The sequence below is a fragment of the Plectropomus leopardus genome, chromosome 6, assembly GCF_008729295.1.
Source record: "Plectropomus leopardus isolate mb chromosome 6, YSFRI_Pleo_2.0, whole genome shotgun sequence".
In the NCBI taxonomy this organism is placed as follows: Eukaryota; Metazoa; Chordata; class Actinopteri; order Perciformes; family Serranidae; genus Plectropomus; species Plectropomus leopardus.
Window position 1 is genome coordinate 26,824,230 of NC_056468.1, and position 26,905 is coordinate 26,851,134.

The 26,905-nt window shown below is 40.0% G+C and overlaps 1 protein-coding gene across 1 annotated transcript in view; it reads left to right on the plus strand.

Annotated features, from left to right (window-relative positions):
* cltcl1 (clathrin, heavy chain-like 1) overlaps window positions 1–26,905 on the plus strand; it is a 31,669-nt gene that overhangs the window by 2,314 nt on the left and 2,450 nt on the right. The window contains exons 2-32 of the mRNA XM_042487863.1: window positions 6,445–6,652; window positions 7,176–7,178; window positions 8,974–9,242; window positions 10,751–10,912; window positions 11,142–11,255; window positions 11,350–11,523; window positions 11,619–11,816; window positions 12,043–12,243; window positions 13,313–13,465; window positions 13,655–13,777; window positions 14,256–14,393; window positions 14,503–14,667; window positions 14,830–15,010; window positions 15,446–15,609; window positions 15,715–15,840; window positions 15,948–16,090; window positions 17,066–17,300; window positions 17,393–17,515; window positions 17,962–18,107; window positions 18,193–18,376; window positions 18,502–18,694; window positions 18,775–18,932; window positions 19,059–19,223; window positions 20,124–20,399; window positions 21,012–21,161; window positions 21,259–21,390; window positions 21,486–21,596; window positions 21,859–22,029; window positions 22,276–22,497; window positions 22,859–22,885; window positions 26,734–26,809. Of these exons, the coding sequence (XP_042343797.1) occupies window positions 6,445–6,652; window positions 7,176–7,178; window positions 8,974–9,242; window positions 10,751–10,912; window positions 11,142–11,255; window positions 11,350–11,523; window positions 11,619–11,816; window positions 12,043–12,243; window positions 13,313–13,465; window positions 13,655–13,777; window positions 14,256–14,393; window positions 14,503–14,667; window positions 14,830–15,010; window positions 15,446–15,609; window positions 15,715–15,840; window positions 15,948–16,090; window positions 17,066–17,300; window positions 17,393–17,515; window positions 17,962–18,107; window positions 18,193–18,376; window positions 18,502–18,694; window positions 18,775–18,932; window positions 19,059–19,223; window positions 20,124–20,399; window positions 21,012–21,161; window positions 21,259–21,390; window positions 21,486–21,596; window positions 21,859–22,029; window positions 22,276–22,497; window positions 22,859–22,885; window positions 26,734–26,809 (4,891 nt within the window). The remainder of the gene's footprint in view (window positions 1–6,444; window positions 6,653–7,175; window positions 7,179–8,973; window positions 9,243–10,750; window positions 10,913–11,141; window positions 11,256–11,349; window positions 11,524–11,618; window positions 11,817–12,042; window positions 12,244–13,312; window positions 13,466–13,654; window positions 13,778–14,255; window positions 14,394–14,502; window positions 14,668–14,829; window positions 15,011–15,445; window positions 15,610–15,714; window positions 15,841–15,947; window positions 16,091–17,065; window positions 17,301–17,392; window positions 17,516–17,961; window positions 18,108–18,192; window positions 18,377–18,501; window positions 18,695–18,774; window positions 18,933–19,058; window positions 19,224–20,123; window positions 20,400–21,011; window positions 21,162–21,258; window positions 21,391–21,485; window positions 21,597–21,858; window positions 22,030–22,275; window positions 22,498–22,858; window positions 22,886–26,733; window positions 26,810–26,905) is intronic.

Here is a 26,905-nt window from a genome sequence, read left to right on the forward strand (position 1 = left end):
AAAAGATCAGAAGGTGCATGAGAGAGACTTGGATCAAGAGATGAAGTGTGGGGGGCCCACAGAGACTGCTTATGCACGAGGCCCAGAATTTGGTGGTACGCCCCTGATAATCTGTGACAAAAAAAACAAAACAAGCCAGTTATTTGGTCGTTTGTATAAGAACTATTTCCACTATGCCCCCCCCTTTTGATCTCTGGTTTGGTCTTTGATAATCGTTGTCCCAAAGCAGCCCCAGTGCTTGGTGTCTTGCAGCCAAAAGAGAAAGTTTGTGACGCAACCCTCCACCTCCCCTCCTCTGTAGCCTGTTGTTATGGTAACAGCAGGCAGTGAAATGGCCTTTCACTAGAAAAAAAACACCCCCCCTCTGCTCCCTTCCTCTGGCCAGTAGCCCCACTTTCGTCAGCCAAAGATCCTTTATCCTCTAAAAAACTGCTGGCCAAGAGAGCTTGCAGGCGACCAGGCTCCTCTCCTCACTGACAGGCCTGATACACTGTTGCTCGCTGATGGAAGGCAGTGCAGCAGTACCTGGCAATGTCTGGGTTATTAGTTCAAATTGCTCTCAACAGCACATACCTTTCCCTTATATTGTACATCTCCTGAGAAACCACTCGCCTTGAGACAGTGATAAGCAGCAGACTGCTTTACGTTCCACCTCTACCGTGAAATCCCAGCTCTGCCCCAGTCATATCCCTCTGTGAATCTAGGTGGCTCCAGCAGAGTGAAAAATGCTTGGAATTTGCAAACCCAGGACTTTGGGCCTCAAGTTGTTTAGCTTTTTTTTTTCTTCTTAGCCTGGTATTTACAGCTCAGTGTCTGCAGTCTGGGCTGGGGGTTCATGGGTGTATCACAGACCCAGATACATGAAGAGGTACTAGCCTGTTGAACTGCAAGAGCAAACCAAAAAGCTCCAAATATCTTAACCCAAAACAGATCTTTAACATGTCTTCGGTATTTCATGCAGAGGTGGAGGAAGAAGCCTGAATCTTAGAGCTATTGTTTAAGCTGTGAGAGATTCAATAGTATTCATTTTCTCACTCCACAGCTATGTCATTAACGCTAAGCTGTGTGGAAAAGTCTCTCCATAATTACTCTTTGTCTTCTTTGCTTGTTGACATCACTATGATTTATGATCCAAGGTCCAGGCTGTGTATGAGCGTGACAAAGCTTGTCGTTAATTGACCAAATGGAGCAAATATGGGAAGCTGAATGTAGGCTACATCACAATGGCCTCTTAACTGTGTGGATTATGTTGGTGGCAAGATGAAGGAAGACAAGCACAGAGAATGGTGCTGAATTATGAAAGTGCAAAAATAAGTCGTTTGCAGCTTCTGTGGCTCTGCTGCTGGCTTACAATGCAGCGGCCTACGTACTGTAGCAGCTTGTGTAAGTGCAAAAATGTCCTGCAGCTCCGAAGCGCCTGAACATTGTCCTGTCAAGTTGAGCTAGGAGAGTCCAACCTGCTGCTCTGCGGCCGTTTACAGCATCCTGGTGTGCTGCTGTTATCTGCACTGATGAAGTTACGCCACCACATCAACGGATGTGATGGGCAGATGAGGTAAGGAGGCAGACCTTATTTCAGTCTGTCAAATCACATCAGGATATGAAGAATGATGACAACGGTCTAACAGAACACATCGGTGACCGCAGCAGTGGCTGGTAATGATGTGTGTCTGTGTTCAGTCACCAAAACTGAATCATGAATGCATTGAATAAGCAGTCATTCACACATACAATAAGCACATTGTGTCTTTCTGTAATTTTAAATGAGTCATGTACTGTTAAACTTGCAATTACTGATTAAGGGATGCAACTAACAGTTACTTTTCATCAACGATTGGCAGAGCCAAATTATAGTAATAATTTGCAGATTATTTTCTAGATAATTTGATTGTCTGTAAAATGGCAGATGGCAAGTGACTGTCCATTATAATTTCCCACAATTCCCTGTGAAATTCTTAAATTACTTGTTTTTAATCAAGTAATCAGAGGATCAGAGATCAGAATGTAACGATATTGAGGTTACTGTCATGTATATCAAGGCAAAACATAAAATCCTCACATCTGAGGATCTGAGACCAGTGAGTGTTTGTCAATTATGCTTAAAAATTGCTGAAATTATTACTCAAATTATTTTCTTTGTGTGATGAGCAGGCAGTATCGTTTCTTTTAAGTTGATGCATATAAATGTTGAATCGAACCTTTCATTTTTATACATGTAACAAAATAATGTGTCAGTCTCTCTGAAACACTCTGTTTGTAGCACTAGAGACAGCTAGTGCTCCTCTCAAAACCACAAAACTTCTCTTCGATCAGTCAACATGTATAAGTTTACATTTGTAAAGATAAAACATTTGTTTTAATGCATTGATTTAGCATCCCACTTTTATGTAGATAGGCTAGGGAGACTCAAGACTGTATTAGAGAAATATCATTGACCAACAATTTGTCATTCTTTGATGGGTGAGTTGCAGACTTTTGAGTTACATTTGAAGCCTATACTGTATTCATGTGGTGTTGGAATAATCTGAAAAATGAGTTACCAATTGTAATTTTGGCTCACCCTAATCTGTTTCCTCTGCTCACTCTGGGCACTTGAATACAACACATCTTCTTGGTATAATCCATGTTGTTTCTGCATTACCACTTAAAGCTCATAAACCTGCTGAATTCAGATGAATGACCATTTGAGGAGTACACAAGTGCTCCATTTAATCATTCACAATAACAGTGAATTGGCAAATGCCTGTCCAATAGCCCACTAATCAAGCAATTGCTTCAGCTCTAAACTGATTTTTTGTCTCTTTGGGACAAGCTGTAAAGACAGCATTGACATACTGTCAAACAAGTTACATGACAAACATGTTAGCAGCAAAAGTAGTTATTTTGACTTTCTAACCACAAACAAACATAAATCCAATAGTCTCAACTTTTAGCTCTGTTTGGTTTCCACCAACATATCAAGCTATTTTAGCAGTCAAATGTATGTTCACGAGCTGGTTTCTAATTGTGTCTGTATAATATTAATCTGCTCGGCAGGCTATGTTATAGAGGATTGTTCTGAGCTTTTACACTGATGGAAGTGGTGAGAATGAACCAAAACAGTAACGTTTTTGGCCAGATAACCAAAAAAATGAGCTGAAATATGTTGTAAAACCCTGTAGAACTGAGGGGAACTGTAGTTACTTCATCTATTTGTGTGATCCCTCTCGCGTACACATTCATTTGATCCATTATTCGCAGAAATAATTGATAATAGCAACTTTAAGATTTGGTTTATCGCATGTACCTCCAAAGGCTGTCTGTAACTACAGCTTGTACAAGAAAGTGAGAAGTAGCAACACTTGCACGTCTTTTTGCTGCATGCCTCAGTTTTAATTGTGCTTGTGTAAGCTTCTCATGAACCCAAAACCCTCGGCTGCTGATGCGACATGTCAGTGCTTCAGCAATTCGTCCACCCAGTCTATGACTCATCAAATACCGTCAACACTGTATCATCGGTGAAGTTCTGCTGCCTTTTGTTATTGGGATATTTTTGTGTTTGTTAATCTCTGTTGAGCAAAAAGGATTTACATGAGTGTGTGTTTGTGAACTGAAGATGGTTTTAGTTCAAGTGCGATTTTAGTCTGGAATGTTCTACCAAGAAGGAGTGTGGGGGGGTTTCTTCCGGTGAGTCAGTTGCCCCACCCTGAGCTGAAGATTGCCAAAGGCCTGTGTTATTGGAACGGCACTGCACAGACATAGCTCCCATCCCTCCTTCTTCTAACTAATAAAAGGTGCATTTATCACTCTGGCTTCTTTGCTTCACACTGACGCTCTCATAACACTCACCCTTCCTTCGTTTTTAGAACGATACTAGTCTGTGTCTTGAGCTGTGTCCTCACTCCCATTCTTATCATCTCCCCCACTATCTTTATTGTGGTTTCCCCCCCCTCCACTCTCCTCCCAGACATAGTTTTGGCAGCCTTTAGGAAATGCAGCATATGGCTCCAATCCTCCCTCAGGTCTTCTCCGTGGCCTTTTTAAGAAGCCTTTATCTTGTACGTCCTCCATAACTCCACAGAAACCAACTGCACATTGAGTTAGGGCTGAGTGGTGTGATTGAATTCATCATTACAATAATAATAAGGATATTTTTTGTTATTAACATGTATCTCAATATGGCTTATATTTGCAAAATCATATATAAAACATGGTGCAGGGTTGCAACTAGCTATTATTCCCGTATAGGTTAATCTGCCAATTATTTTCGTAATCATTTGGTCTTTGAAAAATTAGGAAAAAGATAAAAATGCTCCTTACAGTTTCCCAGAGCACAAGGCAAAGTTTTTATATAGCTCATGTTTTGATTTAGATTGATTTAGTTGAGCTCTTTATTGTGAATATGTAAAAAAAAGGGAAGAAAAAAAAATTGGGCATTTTTCCATTTTGACATAATACTTTTTTAGAACAAGTAATGATAACATCATACTAGGGGTGTAACAATCCATCAGTCTAGGTCAATGTATTGATTCAATGATCAGCAGTCCAATATCATCAGTCCAAAGGGAAAACATCAGTCCATTTCATCATCTTTAAGATATGCCTTCATTTTGAAATTCCCGTGGCACATCTCTGCTTTATTTAAGCAATATAAAATACCATAGGCTTAAGCTAATCATAGTCACCAGCAAAAAACAATTGTTTTGTCTGTGGACCTTGGCAATTATTACTTAGCTGAATTTGATACTTTTTAAAAATGTTTTGTAGTTAAGTCATGTTTTATCTGTGGAGTCAATTTAAAGTAAACTTTACTGCACTTAACTGATTACAGTTATTTATGTATTTTTCTTATTGGCCTAAAGCTAAAAAAAATAAAGTGTTTTCAGCTTATGGATTGTGTTAAGTGGACATATGATATCATCTCATGATGATTGCAGCCCCTGACCTGAATTGAAATTGTATGGTGGTGGACTTTGTAATATCAGGAAATTTCATATCGTCCAAAGAATCAATATAATACCATATTGTAATGGAATGTATGATTTACACCCTTAAACTACACCCCTACTATACAATTGCAGTATGCCTCAGTTAAAAGTTTATAATAATGATAATATTAAATCTGCATTCATTGCTGCTGAACATTGGGTTTGTTTGCAGAGTTTGTGGGTCATAAAACCAATACAGTGAGCAAAAAGTTGAGTTGGGTGATAATTCCCTGCGGGTTTGTCACTGAAAACTCCTTTCACATTACTCATAGTGATTTGTTCCATTGCTAATATGAAAACCACTGATTAGTACAGGTTTAAAATATCTACCTAGTATAATCAAAAATATAAATAGTCATTCCTTAGAGGAACTTTTCTTGCTAGAAAACAGGTCCTCTCATTGTGACCCCTCTGTTCACCCCCGACTGATGAAGAGTGTAACATCCTTCCTGTTTTGTAGATGGCATGATTTAAATGGCTCAGCAGTCATGATTTGTTGTCCTGCTCCACCAGCCAACTGCGAGATAGTACGGTCCTTGTGATGAGCATAAGGATTCCTTTCCGCTTGCCTCAGACTGCATAATGCAGTGAGTGCAGTCATCAGAGGGAGATAGAGAGCATGTTTTGGTCTGTCCTCTCAGTTCACAGTTAGTTTGACAATGTCCGCAATAATTCATCTGTTTAGCAGCTGTTAACCTAGGTGGATAGTTTCATGCTTGTTAGTTCTGCTAAGACTTGACACAGCAGAAACTGACATCAGCGCTGTTTTTGTGTGTTGCTGCGTCTCAGGACTTCTTCTCATTAGGAAAGTAAATATGCTGAATAATGAATTGGATTTGCTGATGATGCTTTATAAAAAAGATTCAAATTTATGCTTTCTATGGATCTCTTAATGATTTTCTTTAAAGTCTGGTTTAGGTTGAATAATCTAGTGGTGATTTAACTTGTGTTCAGCTGGCTGCTGAGTTTAATCATAGGCTTTACTGAAATAAAGTAAGCCTTTTCCTGTATAACTGAGATGTGATGATGGTTACTGGTAGTGCATAGTGATGGCTGTGCACATAAAACAAAACATCCATCATCACACATAGTTCTCAAAATACTTCAGTTAATTCAGGAGATTATTAGCAGCTATAATAAGGGTGTAAAATAAAGCTCTGTTGAGTTGACATCCTGTTGTCCGGTGTGTGCCCATGCTTGTTCCCTGGCTCCACGTACCACAAGACCTCTTGTCTGGAAAACTACCTTTAAGAGTATCCCTGGAAAATTGGAGCAGACCTGCTGCTATTTTAATCGAAACACTGTTTTGGTTTGCTCCTTGCTGCTTTTTTCCCCTGTAAGGCAAATGTGCTGACATTTGTTTTTTAAAAAAAATATTTTTGTGGCGCATAGAGCACCACAAGCTGAATGCCACCTAATTCCATTATTAGTTATCCAATTAGGGTAAAATTCTCATTATTGCTGTTTTTATTTCCAGTTGCAGAACATGGGTGTGAACCCAGCCAACATTGGTTTCAGCTATCTGACCTTGGAGTCAGACAAGTTCATCTGCATCAGAGAGAAGGTTGGCGAGCAGAACCAGGTGGTGATCGTGGACATGTCTGACCCCACTAACCCGATCAGGAGACCGATCTCCGCCGACAGTGCCATCATGAACCCCGCCAGCAAGGTCATCGCCCTGAAAGGTACGAGTATGCACTCACTGAGACATTCAGGCGGCTGTTATGAGAAATACTGAGGGAAAAACTGTTTGCTGGTATTATTAGTGGCTTTATACCAAGCTCTGAGGTTATTTTTGTTGTTGAAATTCCCAGGATGTAGTCTGCATGGCATCAGCACTGTTTATTTGTCTCTAGTTCTAACAGATTTAGCCTTCCACTAGCATTGCTATGGGAAAACCACGGTCATGCAATGACTAATGCTCTGTCAAAGTTGTAAATATGTAGAGTGCACTCATTTCTATTGCCTGAATGTACTAAATTGGTTGTGCAAATTGATTTCCTGCCACTAAATCTAGCCCTTAGAGCAAAAACACAAGCGCTGATCAGGATGATTTGCCTATAATGCTTCTCTCTCTCCCTCCTCCCCCCTCCCTCCCTCTGAGGATTATATGCCCCCGTTTGCCCTTTCTCTCTTGTCTATCTGTCTCCTCTTTCTTACCTGATTGACACTTTTGCTTTTTCTCCCTTGCTATCTGTCCTTTCTCAGACGGTGAGTTGCTTTCTGTCTGTGTACGCGCTCTACACTCTGTTGTTATTATACAGTAGCCATGTCTCTCTCATAAAAGCTTCCCACATCCCCCCTCTCAAGTATGCAGAGCTATTTTGACCACTAATCAATCCAAAGAAAGAAAACTGTTAAGAAATGACTTCCACTGCCAGTATATTGCCTCATCTCTGCTCCAACCTAACCTCCGGGCACATATCTGACTTTTATGAGAATCATACATGTTAGCATGAGTTGTTGTTTGCTGGTAGTGTTTACGTGGCACGCATCATCAGATGTTACTCACTGAAAAGAGTCTGGGCACCGTGTGTGTGTGTGTGTCTTTGCACGCCTGTGAGAGCGTGTGCTGGCAGCAGCCACATCAGATTTTTCCCTGCTGCATATAAAGGATGCCATTAATGTATCATCATAGCTGTGTGTGCTGATGGTGGTGTGTACAACAGTCACCTGAATCATGCATTAACTCACCTGTTTCTCTGTAACTTTATCAGCAAATGGAGGTTGTTACTGGTCATATGTGAACTACAAACAATATTTGGGAGCACCAGAATATTAATGAGGCTCAATCAAACATGTGATATCTCAGTTTAGTCAGTTAGTGTTTATGGCCTTTGTCAATATTTATCCTCGTGGTATCCAGCTATGCATATATATATATATATATAATTTGCTTAGGTTTTAAGATATTTTTGTCTTAGATTTCTCCAATTACAGTGGAGGTGAATGGCATTTTTTGTGTGGTGCTCACAATATTGAACAGTGTTTACATAAAATAATAAAAAATTCAACACCATCACCTCTTTAAAGAAACGTCATCTCTGTTGCTTTAAATGATCCACAGAGCATGTTGTCAACAGTTTAAAAAACCCAGATAAAATAATCCTATTTAGTTTCAGTGTGGTTCATTCAGTCAAACCTGTGGATTACTCATAGTAGTAGTTATGTTCTTCCTTCAAACGTGTTTGATATGCTTAACTGTCAATTAGAGGTAAGAGGGAAAAAAAGTCATTTCAATGGAATTGCACTGAAGTGGCAGCAGACATTTCAGAGACAGATATCACAAAACCTGTGCAGATAAAGCCAAACCTCTCTGTGTGGCTAGATACCACAAGATATAGATGAGTTAATATGCTTTTCTTAATAATTAGGGTGAACTGAATGAGCTGGCTGGAACAGGGAAAAACAGGGAAAAAAAAATACCAGACTAAATTTCAAAAATCAAAATGTATGGGCGGCCAATGCAAGTGTAGTTTGGGAAAAGGGGTGGGTACTACAAGCTTATGAAGACAAAACAAAACAACCTGTAAGTAGGTTATGTTTTCATTAGTTTATATACATTTTTGTTTTTTGTTACCTTTGGATGGCCCATTTATATCTACACACAGAGCGGATCTTCCTCAGGGCATTGTTTTTGTAGTACCTCAGAACACACAAATCAAACACTGGCTCTAGATAGGACTGCTTTTTCTCCTATATGTGTAAACCATAGTAGTTCTTGTAGATGGCTCATGAAAAAAGTTTCAGTTGGTTACAATCTGCATCCTCAATGCTAGATGCTATTAAATCCTACATTCAAGACCCTTAAGCAAAAGCAGTATTTTTTAACCAGAGTGAAATATCGTTAATTTGTTACCCTTTAATTAATTGTGTGAAAGGATCCTGATTCTGATTAGAGGTTACTTAACCTAGCCCCGCTTTGGGTGAACTGATGGGTGAGGCTCTCTCCACCCTCTGGACTCAACTTCTCACTCCCTCTCTCTGTTTTATTTATCTCCCTCAGCTGCCAAGACACTGCAGATCTTCAACATTGAGATGAAGAGTAAGGTGAAGGCTCATACAATGACAGAGGAGGTCATGTTCTGGAAGTGGATATCTGTAAACACCGTTGCCTTGGTGACAGATACGGCCGTCTTTCACTGGAGCATGGAGGGTGATTCCCAACCCACTAAAGTATTCGATCGGCACGCCAGTCTGGCCGGATGTCAGATCATCAACTACAGAACTGACGAACAACAGAAGTGGCTGCTGCTGATAGGGATTTCTGCACAGGTATGAATTAGCATGACTTATCACTGTTTATGATCCCTTATCTAGCCTCATAGGACAAAAAAGCCTGCATGCGAAAACAGAGCTCTTCTTCCAGAGTTGATAAATGCAGAAATATTCACATTTAAATATGGATGGGGAAAACAGCTTTTTGGAAAATGATGAATTAAGCTTGTACAGATAGGGTCACTGGCTGTGTGGCAGAAGCCAAAATCTAACTTTTTCTCTGAACACAAATTTGACGAATGAAACAGAAAAATATGTTAATTAAACATCTTGAAATACCCTGCACTGGCAGACAAGGTTGCGTAAATGATGATGGAGAGCAGAAAGGGACAATGTTTAGCAGTGCAATTGGAATGATATTAAAAGACATGACTTTTCAAGGATGATTTTATTGGCTGCAGACTGAAAGAGGAGGAAGAAGAGGACATTCACTTGTTTTCCCATTGTTTTGAAGTTTCACTGTGGATGCAGTTTTCTTGCAGAGAGTTAGATGAGTAGTTAAATACCACAGTTATGTCTGTATGGTAAATATGAAGCTGCATCCAGAAATTTGGTTCGCTTAGCTTAGTACAAAGAATGGAAATGGAGGGAAACACCTAGCCTGGCTCTGTTCAAGGATACAAAAATAGGCCCGTAGAAACAGAGTGAGGGTTTCTGGCACAACTTCAACTACTACCAAGGTGCACAGTGAAGGCATATAAATCAGAAGAAGTCGAAGCTCCAGTAAGTTTTATTGCAATAAAGCTGTTCTAAATACTGCAAGTGTTGTTGGAGCTTTGACCTCGACAGAAATAGGCTTACCAGCATCTTTAAAGTTCACTAATTAACAATTTGTCTCATTTGTTTACACTGCACAAAAACATAGGTGTACAAGTGATGGTTTTACAAGGGTTACATGAAGGACTGTTTTTTCTCATTACCAGGATTTTGCTTGCAAGCAGCAAAGATCCCTGGCTGGACCAATATCTAACTTTCAAATAAACAACTTTAACCATCTCTATCATATTAAAATAAATTCAAATAGTACAGTTTTTCTGACTTTCTACAAATACTGGAAATAATTAAGCATCGACAAACCAAGTTCATCAACAAAGCATCAACAAGACTTTCTCTCACTGTTGTGGCGTGAGCTGGTTTTTAAGAGTTCAGATTGAGCATATTGTTTCACAATATATATATATTGTGAAGTATATAAATTGTGAAACAAGCTCATAATGTTATATATATATATATTTATGTTAAAGGAGTCATATGCAACAATAGTCTACTATATATTTAGATAACAAATCGTGGTTTGCTGCTTTATTAACGCTAGGAATTTTGCATACAGCTCCTTTAAAATCTTTATGGGCCTTTAATACATTTCTAGTGTGAGTATTTGAAACTTGATCCTCAAACCATCTTTGTTGTCTGACAATTTAAACATTATGGTTAATTAATGCCTTTTATGCATCCATTTATTTTTTTTTTTATTTCTTGTTTTGCTCTTTGCTTTTGTCCTGCAGCAAAACCGTGTGGTCGGGGCGATGCAGCTGTATTCTGTTGACAGGAAAGTGTCCCAGCCCATCGAGGGCCACGCTGCTGCCTTCGGGGAGTTCAAAGTGGAGGGAAATGCCAAACCGTCCACCCTCTTCTGCTTTGCTGTGCGCTCACAGGCAGGGGGAAAGGTGAGGGCCCTCAGACTGTACACAAGGATTTCACTCATGATGCTATCACAGTGTATTTAGTCTTTCAACAAAGAGCTCTGATTTGCAAAGAAAGGTAGTAAGGATAAAAACAACCTTTTTGCGTCATGCTTCTTGGTCAACAGACTAGCTTCTTTGTGTTGATACTATCGCTTTAATGTTGTTGTCTGCCTACTGTGATCATTTCTTTATGTGGGTTTTATTCCTTCAGTTGCACATTATTGAAGTTGGTCAGCCAGCTGCAGGAAATCAGCCATTTGCTAAGAAAGCAGTGGACGTGTTCTTCCCACCAGAGGCCCAGACAGACTTTCCTGTAGCTATGCAGGTAAGGTAAAACCCCTGCTAATCATAAGTTGTAGGTTTAAACTAAAGGTGACTAATGAATTCTTAAAATCTCTGTGTCTGATCTTTCTCCTTAGATTGGTAGTAAGCACGGTGTAATATATTTGATTACAAAGTACGGTTACATTCACCTGTATGACTTGGAGTCTGGAGTGTGCATCTACATGAACCGAATCAGTGCAGAGACCATCTTTGTAACTGCCCCGCATGAAGCCACCTCAGGAATTATTGGGGTCAACAAGAAGGGACAGGTGAGAAACAAGCAGTAAATGGGCATTAAAAAAATACAGACATAAAAATTGTCTGTTTTTGAGCAGTATTTACATGTTTGTTCTGTTTTTTGCAGGTCTTGTCAGTGTGTGTTGAGGAGGAAAATATTGTGAACTATGCCACCAACGTCCTGCAGAACCCTGATCTAGCCTTGAGGATGGCTGTGAGGTCAAATCTTGCTGGGGCTGAGGAAATTTTTGCCAGGAAGTTTAATACTCTGTTTGCCCAGGGAAGTTATTCAGAGGCTGCAAAGGTTGCTGCATCAGCACCAAAGGTACGCCTGTATTTACTGCTACGTTTTCGTGTTTGCACATCCTAATATGAACCAGATGCATTGGCAAACATTCAGAAACATTTGTAGGAAAAAGTGCTTGCATATATTTTTACATTTGTAGATCAAGTTGTGGACTATTTATATGGTGATGATTCGAAAAAACTTCAAACACTAAAAGAGTCCAAAGGGTCCACTAAATATTCTTCGCCATCCTTCCTCACCTCAGGGTATCCTGCGGACAGCAGAGACCATCCGTAAGTTTCAGAGTGTCCCAGCCCAGCCAGGTCAGGCCTCTCCACTGTTGCAGTACTTTGGTATTCTGCTGGATCAAGGCCAGCTCAACAAGTTTGAGTCTCTGGAGCTGTGCAGGCCCGTCCTGCAGCAGGGCCGCAAGCAGCTCCTGGAGAAGTGGTTGAAGGAGGACAAGGTAGGACCAGATTAGAACAAATTAACTTACAAGCGCTGCTTGTTTACCATGTAGTATCATCTATGCAATGATCAGTAGAGGTATGCTATGCAGGAATTCTCGGTTAATGTTCGTAAACACAGCATTCAAACTTGTCCCCACAACTCTGCACTGCTTTTACATTCACTGCAACCTACCGAACAAAAGCTGATACCTTAACAAGGTTTAGTAATTGCTAGCACCTACATGTCCAATGGAAAACAGACCAACTTTTTGTTGCTCTTTATCGCCTCCTTTGCTGCTCACCAGCAAAAGTGAAATTAAAGGCTAACCCCAGACTCACTCTCTTTTGGAATGAGATTTGTCTGTCTAGCCTCAGAGCTATGATTGGGCCTGAAAATCAGGACCAACCTTACATGAACTGGCACATATTCTGTCCAAACCCAACCTGAGGCCAAACCACGGCAACAATATTTGGCCCTAGCCCAATAAAAACATAAATTTCTTCTTCTTCTAAAAAAAAAACTAAAACATTTTATCACAAGCTAAGGGCTGACACGTTTTCTTGCAGCACCCCCATGGCAATGAGCAGAGCGCAGATGACAATTATCACTCTCCGCTGCATGTTACACACGTTTCCCACTGCATGTCAGGCAGAAGCAAACACTGCTGACCAAGTTATCTTGAAAGAGGGGAAACATTGATAAATTACAGCCTGGCCCTGTCTGAACCTGGCAGGTCAGGTCTGGCCCAATCAGGCTCAGGCAGAAAATCAAGACTATACTTGGCATTTTGACTCACTTTATTTGTGTTTTTTCAGCGCTGTGATCGTGATTTTTGTAGCATCTTTTTGAATGTGTGCCTCTAGTACTTAAAGTCACCTCACTTGTGTGATGTTACTGACTGGGGGCTACACACCCATAAGTGTCCCAAACACACTGAAGTGATAACAAAATACAAAATAGAGGTAGAGGGCAGAAACATACACATTTAGAGGGATTACTTTTGTATGAATTTATATACTGTTTTTGAGGAAAATCCTGCATTGAATGGCTTTAACTGTCAGTAACTGATTGTATATATGTTGTAGCTGGAGTGCTCAGAGGAGCTGGGAGACCTGGTGAAGGCCTCTGATCCCACCCTTGCACTTAGTGTTTACCTCAGAGCTAACGTCCCCAACAAGGTTATCCAGTGCTTTGCTGAGACCGGACAATTCCAGAAGATAGTGCTGTATGCTAAAAAGGTAATCAGCGAGTACGAATGACTTCTCTTTTCATTTACATTATTTAACTTTGCATGGAAGACATATTTATTCTCTGGATTTACTGAGAGTTTGTATATTTAGAAAATACAATGTGTATCTTTGTATGAATTCATTATTACTGAATAAAGAATTACATTTTTATCTGGTTTATCAATGGCACTTTTGTAGGTCGGCTACACCCCAGACTGGGTGTTTTTGCTCAGAAATGTGATGCGGGTCAATCCTGACCAGGGACTGCAGTTTGCCCAGATGCTGGTCCAGGATGAGGAACCGCTGGCCAACATCAACCAGGTAATGCATGTCCAACATGACCACCTCACTCACTTCAGACACACAGTGATACTCCATCTTTTTCAAAAAACATCTTCGCGTTTAACCTCACACATGCACATAAACACACAAAGTGCCATGTGTGGGAGCCTCCATCTCTGTTATTCCAGATGTGGCAGCAATGCCAGGAATTCTCTGAGTCAGTGACCCCCTCCTCCTTTTAAAGCCACATCATCACTCTGCTCAGTCCAAAGTCAACCAGAGAAGTTGATCACTTGAACACGCCTGCCCATTTTTTTGGTTGTAGCCTCCACAGATGTTTATTATGAAAAGCTGAAACATCTGGCTGGGGGCCATTTAATAGTGTGTGACTCTAATCTTACCATGCGTGCTAACTCAAAACAATATTTCACACATGGTAGGCATTCAAAAATCTAATATGTTACCTTTCATTGTTCTGCTTTTTCATTCCTTTTTTTCCCCTCTTGCCCTTTGGTAGATTGTAGATGTGTTCATGGAGGGCAACTTGATCCAGCAGTGCACCTCCTTCCTGTTGGATGCTCTAAAGAACAACCGCCCCGCCGAAGGACACTTACAGACACGTCTGCTTGAGATGAACCTCATACATGCCCCTCAGGTGAACACTCGGAATGACTGTCCTGATTATAAAAATAACTTTACCTTTGGTAATATACACATAACATATAACACATGATTTGTGTGTTCATGTGTGTGTGAACTTTCAGGTAGCAGATGCAATCCTGGGGAACCAGATGTTCACACATTATGACCGTGCCCACGTTGCTCAGTTGTGCGAGAAGGCAGGTCTGCTGCAGAGGGCTCTTGAACACTACACCGACCTGTATGATATCAAACGAGCCGTGGTGCACACACATCTGCTCAACCCTGAGGTACGCCTGTGGATGTTCAGTCACGCCTGTGAATACCACTCTCCCGGGAGCTGCTCCTTTTTACTTGATTTTTTTAGATGATGTGTGAAAATGCCTTTTCACCTTCCTCCCTACTCACTCTGATGTCTCACTTTCTCCCTGTCTTCCTCTTCTTCATTTTAGTGGCTGGTGAACTTCTTTGGCTCTTTATCAGTAGAAGACTCGTTGGAGTGTTTAAGGGCCATGTTGTCGGCTAACATCAGGCAGAACCTGCAGCTATGTGTCCAGGTAGCGTCTAAGTATCATGAGCAGCTGGGGACTCAGGCATTAGTGGAGCTCTTTGAATCCTTCAAGAGTTATGAGGGTAGGTGTCACACACATGAGTGCAGGTCATCTTAGGTAAATGCAGGCTAATAGTGGCCCGCAGAAATATTACAGTGTCCCCCAATCATGATATGAAATGCATGCGTTATATTTTAATTAACTGCAGTCCATTTCAATACTTTCACTTTCAGCAGCCTGTATTTCATAAGAATGACAACTTGTAAAAATCTGTTGGTTGCATTGTAACAAGTTGCATCTCAGTGGAACATCTCAGTTGATAATGGTGGACAGCTCACAACTGCATTTTTCCCCGTGCAGCCCACAGTCATATACTGGCTTGCTAAATTGCCACTCAGTTATCAAAACTTTGAGCACCTCTGGATTAAAGGAAGACAGTGTGTTCAATTTTGGCTTTAAGTCATCCCAGATTGAGCTGACCTTTGTGCTGTTTCTCCCCCTGCCATCTCTTTTCAAGGCTTGTTTTACTTCCTTGGGTCGATTGTGAATTTCAGCCAAGAGCCTGACGTTCACTTCAAGTACATCCAGGCTGCCTGCAAAACAGGCCAGATCAAAGAAGTGGAGAGAATCTGTAGAGAGAGCAACTGCTATGACCCGGAGAGGGTTAAAAACTTCCTCAAGGTAAAACAATGATTGATTTTTTTCATTCTGTAGCAATATTGTGAAATACTTAGAACCATTTCATACAATTTAATCACAAATCAATCTTGTTTCATCTCTTCGTAGGAGGCAAAGCTAACAGACCAGCTTCCTCTCATCATTGTGTGTGATCGCTTTGACTTCGTCCATGACTTGGTGCTCTACCTCTACCGCAACAGTCTACAGAAATACATTGAAATCTATGTACAGAAAGTAAGATCAAGGCTTCTGCTGGGTCTTTATACATATTTGGTTTCCACCTAATCCATTTGGGCTGCATATGGACATCTTTATTTAGAATTTATTTTGCATGTTTTCAGGTGAACCCCAGTCGTTTACCGGTGGTGATAGGCGGTCTGTTAGATGTCGACTGTTCTGAGGACGTCATTAAGAACCTGATCATGGTGGTCAGAGGGCAGTTTTCCACTGATGAGCTGGTGGAGGAGGTAGAGAAGAGGAACAGGTGAGAGCAAATAATAAATGGCTTCTACTATTTCTTGTCATCTTGTGTAGTTGCTTCTGTATGTCTCACTGGATACAGCATCTGATTAATAGTTGTCTGTTAAAGTCACTTGGTACCTATTGCAACAGTATCACTTTATGTCTCTGTAGGTACCTAATAGGTATTTAATTGAACCTAAACCTAAAATGTAACAACAAATACACTGCAAGACATGTTTGTGGTCTAACTGAATTACTTCTTATCTTACATTTTTTTTCCGGTAATGAAAAAATGCACCAGCTAAAATAAAAAGACTGGTGATCCCACTCAAAAAATAAGTACTGACTTAAGAAATAATCATCTCTTTCTCAAAAATGCTAGAAGCACCTTGCCTTCAGAAATTTAAATATTTATTAGAGCCTCTGATGTCCATAAACCAGGGACACACACGCAGCAGTGAAAGACAAACAGAGGTGACTAAAATCTGCAGATAACTAAAAATATAAAGAAATATGCAGGCTCTTGTGTTTGTCTTTTGCACAGTTTATACTTGGCAGTTTCTGCATTACAAAAGCTGGAATAAATATTTTACTTTTGTTACATGATTTGCTTCCAATGTTGATTTTCTCTGGGCTTTTGTTAGACTCTGTATTACGCATGTACCCCAATAATGCTCAATAAAGAGCTCCCTCTCATCCAGTGAAGCTACAACAATGAGCTACAGTGAAGCTAATCTATCGTTACAGCTCCATAATAAAAAAATGAATGTGAGCATAAACACTTACAGTTTACCATGATACTGCTGAATACACAACACTGCCATCTAGTGTTGTGTTGGTGCAGTACACTAAAGTAGCAATAAGGATTAATGCCACCAGGATCAAGAGTTAGAGAACATTTTTCATCAAGTACTGATGCATGTTACTCTACAGATTCCTCTAAATACTTATGATTATATGAGTTGGGTAAACGATGTGTTTTTTATTATCCTCTCAGGTTAAAACTTCTATTGCCATGGCTGGAGTCCCGAATCCATGAAGGGTGTGAGGAGCCGGCTACCCACAATGCCCTAGCGAAGATCTACATCGACAGCAACAACACCCCTGAGCGCTTCCTGAAAGAGAACCCATTCTATGACAGTGCTGTGGTCGGGAAATACTGCGAGAAGAGAGACCCTCACCTGGCCTGCGTGGCTTATGAGAGAGGACAGTGTGACCTGGACCTCATCAAAGTGTGTAGATTACATAACGTAGTATTTAGATAATAATTTACATAATTCTGACGTATATAGATCTTGAATTACTTTGTGTCTTTTCTTCTCAGGTGTGCAATGAGAACTCGTTATTCAAGAGTGAGGCTCGATATCTGGTGCGACGGAAAGACCCAGAGCTTTGGGCAAACGTCTTAGAAGAAAATAACCCCTTCAGAAGACAACTCATTGACCAGGTTAGAGGCTTTTCTCGTTTATTTTGTGCATCCAAGTCTCTCCTCCGTCCTTCTGCCTTTGACTCGGATGTCAATCTCTGTACATCATCTTAAAGGATGTTTTAATTCTTAAAATGCATCTCAAGGAGTGAGGAAGCTTGCTGGAGAAGCTATAAGTGAAAATGCACAGGTGTATCTTTTACAGATTTTTTTTGGCACATGTGATATATAAAAGAGTCATAATCACAGCTGTGCTAGATGTTATATGTAATTGAAGTTGCTTTAAGACAACAGCTCCAAGTACCTATGTCTCATTTTGTGAAATATCTGTTGCCTCTACTCATCTCACCTTGAGTCTCTTCCTTGCTTCCTCCACTCGCATCTCAGGTGAGAAGGACTAAGACGTGAGTAGATGAGGCAAAAAAAGGAATTGAAAATCTAAAAAAATGTTGTCTGTCTCCTCTCAGGTGGTGCAGACAGCACTGTCAGAGACCCAGGACCCGGAGGAGGTATCAGTCACAGTCAAAGCCTTTATGACTGCAGATTTGCCCAACGAGTTGATTGAGCTGCTGGAGAAGATTGTACTGGATAACTCTGTCTTCAGTGAACACAGGTACAGCAGGCTCACAGCTTGTTAGGCATCATAAAAATGTTAAAAAATAACTTGTCATTTTTCTGATAATCCCCCTGTTTCTCAGAAACCTCCAGAACCTCCTGATTTTGACGGCCATCAAGGCGGACCGCACCCGTGTGATGGAGTACATCAACAGGCTAGACAACTACGATGCTCCAGACATCGCCAATATTGCCATCAGCAATGAGCTCTTTGAAGAAGCGTTTGCCATTTTTAAGAAGTTTGATGTTAATACCTCAGCCATACAGGTGAGATAAACTGCTCTAGCTGCACTGATACTATTATTTTAAGAACAAGTTCCATGGTTTGAATATTTGTCTATCATACTTGGGATCTCAGATCATACAATACACCTTTCTCCTTTCCTCTCTAGGTATTGATAGAGCACATAGGGAACTTAGATCGTGCCTATGAGTTTGCTGAGCGCTGTAATGAGCCTGCAGTGTGGAGCCAGTTAGCCAGAGCTCAGCTACAAAGAGACCTGGTCAAGGAGGCCATTGACTCATATATCAAAGCCGTTGACCCTTCAGCGTACATGGAGGTGGTTAATGCAGCCAGCAAGAACAGTAAGCCTTTGTACACCATATTGATTGTCATTCTGTTGTGATTCATCCGAGTTGATCTTCAAGGTTTTTGTGTTTTGCAGATAACTGGGAGGACTTGGTTAAATTCCTCCAGATGGCTCGAAAGAAGGCGAGAGAGTCATACGTAGAGACAGAGCTGATCTTCGCTTTAGCGAAAACAAATCGTCTGGCTGAGCTGGAAGAGTTTGTTAGTGGGCCGAACAATGCTCACATACAGCAGGTAAGAAAAACATCATCATAGTTGTGATGTTAAGAGTAGCTTTTGCAGAATGGGCATATTTTTCTTTTCCTTACACTTGCTACTAATTGCATGTTGATCTGCTAATTTGTCTCTTTCCTTCTCCAGGTGGGCGATAGATGTTATGATGAAGGTATGTATGAAGCAGCCAAGCTCCTGTACAACAACGTTTCCAACTTTGCTCGCCTCGCATCCACACTCGTTCACCTCGGAGAGTACCAGGCAGCTGTGGATAGTGCCAGGAAAGCCAACAGCACACGGACATGGAAGGAGGTAACTGGCACAAAACACACAAAAAAGTTTAAATCCTCTATTCAACAAGCCTTTGTCTACTTATGGATTATTAATAGTCTTTTACTTCCATCATAGAAGGCGCTATCATCTTTTATTAGACTGTCTAAAAAGTCAAGATGTGATACGGCATATTTTAAGATCAATTAGTAATTCATACTGCATAGTGTTGAAATATTAAAGCACATCACCATATTATAATAGATTGCAAATTTATTTTGTGAGCATTCAACGACAACATATTACTGGGAAATATATCTGATATATCTGACTAATAATACAAGGACACTTGGAAAAGTAAACAAACATTGGTACTATTGGTGTTGGCTGAAGTCAGAAGGTAATTAAATGCAAATTTAATCACTTTAGTGCCATATTGACTATGCATATATTCAGGTGTTTAATTCAGTCCCATTGCCACAGGCGTATAAAATCTGTATGAATGGGCAAAAAATCCCACAGACACACTCCAAAATCTTGTAGAAAGCCTTCCCAGAAGAGTGGACGCTGTTATAGCTGCAAAGGGGGGACCAACTCCATATTAATGCCTATGGATTTAGGGGGGTTGTCATAAAAGCTCCTGTAAGTGTAATGTGTAGGTGGCCCAATACTTTTGTCCATATAGTGTACCATAAAACTGAGTTTTCTGATGGTGTTAATGCACTCAAGTCATAAACAGAATCTTTTTCATCCCACATTATATAAGCTATAAATGCACGGTTCTAGTCTTACTTAGTTTTTGAATTCTAGTAAACAAATTAGATTATTGTTATTGTTAATATAAAGATTCTTTCAACGTTTTGCTACCCAGTTTAGTTGTAGATTCTCATTTATAAGAACACGGACAGAAAATTTCAGGAATTTCCTCTCTTCGATCATCAGGTGTGTTTTGCGTGTGTTGACGGGGAGGAGTTTCGGTTGGCACAAATCTGCGGCCTTCACATAGTGATCCACGCTGACGAGCTGGAGGACCTGATCAGCTACTATCAGGACCGTGGCTACTTTGAGGAACTCATTGCCCTACTCGAGGCGGCGCTGGGTCTGGAGCGGGCCCACATGGGCATGTTCACCGAGCTCGCCATTCTCTACTCAAAGTTCAAACCTCAGAAGATGAGGGAGCACCTGGAGCTCTTCTGGTCCAGAGACAACAGCCCGTGTGTGGGTGTGTGTGTGTGTGTGTGTGTGTGTGTGTGTGTGTGTGTGTGTGTGTGTGTGTGTGTGTGTGTGTTTCAAAACAATTCTGTCGTTTCTAATAAATCAAAGAGTTCATCACACAGGAGGAGGCTGCCTGTGTGCCATGAACTCCTTTGATTTATTACCCCGCAAAGACTTCTGCTTCTCATCAGCATCCTGGAAGTAAAATAATTATGAGCTCAGGAGATTCTTTGAGTTGTTTGTTTTCTGTCTGTTGTTGCTGGGCCTCTACTGACATATTGTGATGTTACAAATTAAAAAATCGAATGTGTTTAAAATTCTCGGGGCGGCTCTGATGAGTCTGCCAGGAAGTCTAAGACTGGATCTGTCAACCCCACACATTACCAGATAATCTGGGCTGAAAATCGATAACGATCAAGGTCCAAGACTGGATTTTTCCTCCATTAGTAGGGAGGGGTGAATCAGGGGTAAATTGAGCCCGGCTTTAGGTGTTTTTCTGCCCCTTGAAATCACTTTTTGATTTTGAGAAAGGGGCTTCATAATATATAAATTTCATACCACACAAAATTTTGACCTGAATGACGTTTACATTGTTCTGTTTTATGCATTTACCAGGTCCTTCGTGCAGCGGAGCAGTCTCATCTATGGGCGGAGCTGGTTTTCCTTTACGATAAATATGAGGAGTTTGACAATGCTGCCATCACAATGATGTCCCATCCAACAGATGCATGGAAAGAAGGGCTGTTCAAGGACATTATTGCTAAGGTAAACAGAACAGAAGTATTTGTGTCTGAGCTTTTCATTTCCATTTCAAACATCTTTACTTTTTGCGATGTTTATATGTTCCGTTATTTCTCGTCAGGTTGCCAATGTGGAGTTGTACTATAAATCTCTTACCTTCTACCTGGAATACAAACCGCTCTTACTGAATGACCTGCTGAGCATTCTGTCTCCGCGGTTGGACCACAGCCGAGCTGTCACCTTTTTCAGCAAGGTAACCAGAGGCGAGGTCAGCCAAACCTTTTCTTTGCAATCAGTATGTTGTGCCGTATGTGGTTAACCTGACTTGTGTTGCTTTTGCTCAAACAGGTGAACCAGCTGAAGTTGGTCAAGCCTTACCTGAGGTCTGTCCAGAATCACAACAACAAGTCCGTCAACGAAGCCCTCAACAACTTGCTGACAGAGGAGGAAGACTACCAGGTCTGTTAGCCGTTATGTCACTGATGTTGATCATGGAATATTAACAATATTCAATAATTTAGCCATTTCTTGCATGTTGTAGGGGTCATTTGAGGGGCACATTTGATATACTACAGTTAAATAGTAATAATTTTACCCAGCTTTTGTAGGCACTAGGTTGCATTTCTGAGGTCCAGTAACAAGAAATTGACTGCTTCAGGTATCCTTTTCTCACTTTTTGGTCTGTGATGTCATATTTTTTCATCCTGTGTGTTATCCACAGGGCCTGAGAGCATCCATCGATGCCTATGACAACTTTGACACCATTGGCCTGGCGCAGAGGTTAGAGAAACATGAACTGATTGAGTTCAGACGTATCGCTGCTTACCTGTACAAAGGCAACAACCGCTGGAGACAGAGTGTAGAGCTCTGCAAGAAGGACAAACTCTACAAGGTAAGAAAGACAAACTTTTGAGTAAAGGTCTTACATGTATTGCCATATTCCTATAGATGGCACTGTTTGTTTGTTTATATCTGGAGATACCGTAGATACGTGGACCAATTAATATCAATAAAGACAGGAGAAGCAAATCATGCCAGTGTTCATCTCTTCACACAAACAACAGATTAGACAAACTCTTAACCTTGCATGAAGGCTTTACTGTATTATTGAATAATACTGTGTTTGTGACTTTCCCAGGATGCCATGCTGTACGCTGCAGAGTCTAAGGATGCAGAGCTGGCAGAGACTCTGCTCCAGTGGTTCCTGGAGGAAGGTAGGAAGGAGTGTTTCGCTGCCTGCCTGTTCGCCTCCTATGACCTGCTACACCCTGACGTGGTGCTGGAGCTGGCCTGGAGGCACAACATCATGGACTTTGCCATGCCGTACTTCATCCAGGTCATGCGAGAGTACCTGACAAAGGTTAGCACTCCACTGAAGAACAAAAAAAAGAGTTAATATTCTTTATTGTTGATTTTTAGTTTCTGGTTTAATGTTAAATTAGGTTTATTTATTGTGTATTTTTTCAGAGGATGAAAAATTAATTTTACTGTGTACTAATATTGGTTTGTATTTCTTAGATTGTTTAATTTCCTGTAGTAACCTGTTCTGACAGGTGAGAGGTGGACATAGGGGATTTTAATTTACACGGATAAGGCTTTCTTAAGTCATTTTAGTTAAGTTTATTTGCCAGTGAGCTCCGTGTGGTCATCCTGATTTCCTAAAATGTTGACCTGCAGACATGTGAGGTCACTTGAGGTCATCTCTTTGGGTTCTTTTCCAGGTTGATGAGTTTGCAGCGAAGGTGACGGTCTCTGGCCCTCTTTTTTATTTCTCCTATGTGTTCTGTCTGTTTTATTTGTTGTAACTTATCTCTTAGGTTTCTGATGTAGGAACCTAGCATGGACTGTAGACTGGGTACGGCCTAACTAGCTCTGGTCTTGGAGAGCTGTAGTGGTGTGTGCAGGCTTTTGTTCCACGTCAGCACCAACACAAACATGTTTTTAATACATTTTGAGTTTTATCTGCTGGAAGCAGTTTCTAAATTTTCCTCCTGGGGAACCTCATTGTCTCGTTGGTACAGGGTTAATGAATTTTCCTTTTCAAATAAATACTCTAAGCAGTGAAGCAGAAACAAATTCATGGAAATATGAAAAATGGTAATAGCATGATGAGCACTGCTGTCTTTCATTCTCAGTGGAAACAAAAATCAACAGGCTAAATGTGGAAATAGCTTATTGCAATCTGAAATAGCACCTCTTCTTTTACAATTTTATACTGTGGAGCTGATTAGAGATATGAAGTTTGTGACTATGAGGTTTAAAAACCACTACATAAAAGAATATACAGTATGTTAACATTGGAAATATTATAAGCTGCTGCTACAGTTAAAGGAGCTGTAAACAACATTCAGAGCAATAATGTAACAGCAAACAACTGTTTGCTTGGTATGTAAAGATATATTGGAGAGTAGAGTATAGTGCTGTAATCTGAGTTTTTTTGTTTATTATAATAGTAGACAATGTTGTGTGTGTACTCCAATGGCTAACTAACCGCCACTACTCTGCAATGTGCTTATATGGAGATAAATGGTAATAACACTGTACCAATCCAAGGCATTGCTCTAGAGGCATAAGGCCCCTTGTACATGTTGTATGTAGCTCCTTTAAAGAAGATGGGTGTTGATGATGAGAGATTACAATAATTCAACATGTGCACTGTTCGGTTGTTTATAATTTATTTTCTATAAACCCATAGCTAGTCTGCATTTTGTGGTCAATAGCTGAACCGATTTCCAGATTTTCACTTTACCCAGGAGGTATAATTTAGTCTTAAGAAAAAGTCTTGGACTGCTGTGTTGATGGCTGGAACCAAAGCCTGTGCACCATCTTGTTCTTCAGGATTAGTCTGTCCTGGCCTAACAGATACCTCTCACCCTCTAACTCCTTGCTCTTGGGGCTGCATCTAGTGTTTCGTGGCATTTTAAAAAAAATAAAAAATCTTGACAATTTCAGTTGTGCTGATGCAAAATCATGAAATTGATGTTTGGTACAATATGGAATAATATGAGAAAAACAGATTTATCCACTTGGCTAATCATCTTCAAATATCAGAAGAGCTAGCCACTATAGCTTTGTTAGATGCATCCCCATGTTTCTAACTCCAGGTTAACAAGTATTAGTTTAATTTATTTAACAGTTAGATCAGTTCAGGGATACAAACACTAACTGAAGGGTATGGAGTCCCCTTTCCTCCGTCTTTCTAAGACTTTTTATTTCAGCTTGTTGAACAGTTTATTTTCAAGACACCGAATGCTTTGTTGCATAAATGACAGAGCCATCCAGGAAGTTAAGTAACAGCTATTTTTAATTCGAAGTAGCTGAATACATACCAAAAGGGTAAGCTTAGTATTTTTTACCTCAGACCCTACTTCCCCATGTTTTTACGTCTCATTGACTAATTGTTTTTCTTTAACCAGAACAGCCCCATGATCACCATCATCAAACCCACCAGACTCCTTTTGAATAAACAGTTAAACATTCTTCATTCAGCGTCGACAGAAACAAATTTAAAATCACAAAAACAATCTTGGTTCTCATTTCCACTGTTCAAACAATAAACAACTCTCGTTTGGTTGAAATAGATCCACAATTTGTGTAGTTAGATTTGAAAATCTGCTGGCTCTATACTCACTGAAATGACTCAAATACAGTCTGGTTAGTTTGGCGATGGTGATTTCGGGGCTGTTTCTAATAAATTAATAGGATCCTACTCTTTAACAAAAAAAGTTTGTCTCTGTAGGGACCCTTCTATAATGTTGCCAGACACTTAGGATCTGAGCCTGTCTGTGGCAAAAAAACACTTTTATTAGAAATAAAAATCGCCGGTGTGTACATGCCCTGAGTGGTTATATTGCAGCCTGTTTTGCTGCTGCTGGCTTCACTTAATGCTGGCCCAATTTTAAGAAATTGTTGTTCCTATTAGTCATATTAGTCACTTAGAAACAAAAACATGGGAAAACAGGGGCCAGGTTGTAAAATACCATAACATTCATTGATATTAGATGAATACTGTATTTCAAATCTGCATCTCAGAAATAATTAATTCCTTTACACTCTATGTAATATATTGTTGTCATACAGAAAAGTGCTTTAAAGGTGTCGTTTAACCTCTTTTTTTCTTATTTTCTTGAAATTATGACTCAGGAGAAATTCTTACACCTTTTATTCCACATTAATTCATCAGATCCATTAAAAAATCTCCACTTGCATCAGAAACCTTTGTTATTCAGCTTTCTCCACAGTCTAAGCACAATGCCTGATTATTTCTTTGCACTTAGTCTCAAAGAATATTGACACTACAACCAGCTCACTGCACAAACACTGAATGCCTGGCAAAGTATGAGCGTAACCTGTGAGCTTCTAATATGTAGCTTTATTATAAGGTGCAGCAGAATGAAATACACTCAATGAAACTCTTACAGGATGCATGTGGAAGCTGTGACTGTCATTTATTGATATAAGATTGTTAACAGTGAATGGCTGGAAATGTAGCATCAGCGTATAGGCATGTGTAGCTTCTCCTTTACTTAATACACACTGTAGTATTTCTTTAACCTTGAATCCCTCTATGATTTACTTTTAAATGGACAGTTCACCCAAATATTAAAAAAAATCCCCCTGTGGTATCTAACCATGAGATATGGAATGTTTGCTGAGTTTTGGGGCACTGTTTAATTGGTGTGAATCTGCTTTTATTTTTGGTGTTGAAAACATAAAAAAACACATTGCTATCTTGTTATTCATGATAATTCTCAGGACTTGTTGTCAACAGTTTTCATCTGAAACCATTTTCTGGTGAATGTGAAAAATAGCAACAACTGTCAACAATGAGGCATGTGAATTATTTGATGATGAACGATGACACTGTATCTGAAAAGAGACATTGCTTTTTTATTTGTTTTTTAAATTAAATATTTCAGTGCTTCAGGCAGCATAAATGAAATTTCACTTTATTAAATTGGGGTGGTAGCTGGAGTAAAAGTCTCAGCAGTCTCTATTGGCATGGTTAGATACCACCAGAGGCTATTTTGTTTTTTATTATTTGGTTGAATGAACCCTTTAATTGTTGAGTTAACATATGTACTGAAAGCTGCATTAGTATTTCTCAACAAACCTGCATGGCATCCTCTCCCAGGTAACCTCAGCTGCACTGTGAACGACTGTGTGTAGTTTTGTCTTTCAGAAGTGGGTTTGGAAGTATTTATTTGTTTTATATAAATGTAAAAGTTTAGCGTAGTCTTACAACTAAAGCATTTAGACTTTATGGTCTTTTGTAGTGCATTAATTAAATTGTAATTTAAATAAAGGTGGCACATCACTGTGATTACTACTTTGTAGATGACCAGCAAAAGTATTCTGAATATTTTGTTTTTTATTGGCATTATTTTATATCATATCACCAATAGGAAAATTGGCATGTTTTGTAATTTTCACTTAAAATATTTGCTTAAATTTAAGTTCAATAAATAGCCTGAGCACAGTGAATAACAAGGTTTCTGTAGGATACCTACATTGTTTAAAATCAGATTTTCTTTTGTTCTGCACAGTGTGTGAGTGATCCACATCTGATCTTACCTCTTTTCTTTGTTGCCCTCAGGTGGACAAACTGGAGGAGGCAGACAGCCAAAGGAAAACTGAAGAGGAGGTGACAGAACCTCAGCCGATAGTGTTTGGTAGGTTTACAGGCAGCATGTCACCCAGAGAGACCAACAGACATACGGTTGTGGTTCCTACATAGGGGAAATTGCCTCCAACTGTGACAACAGCAG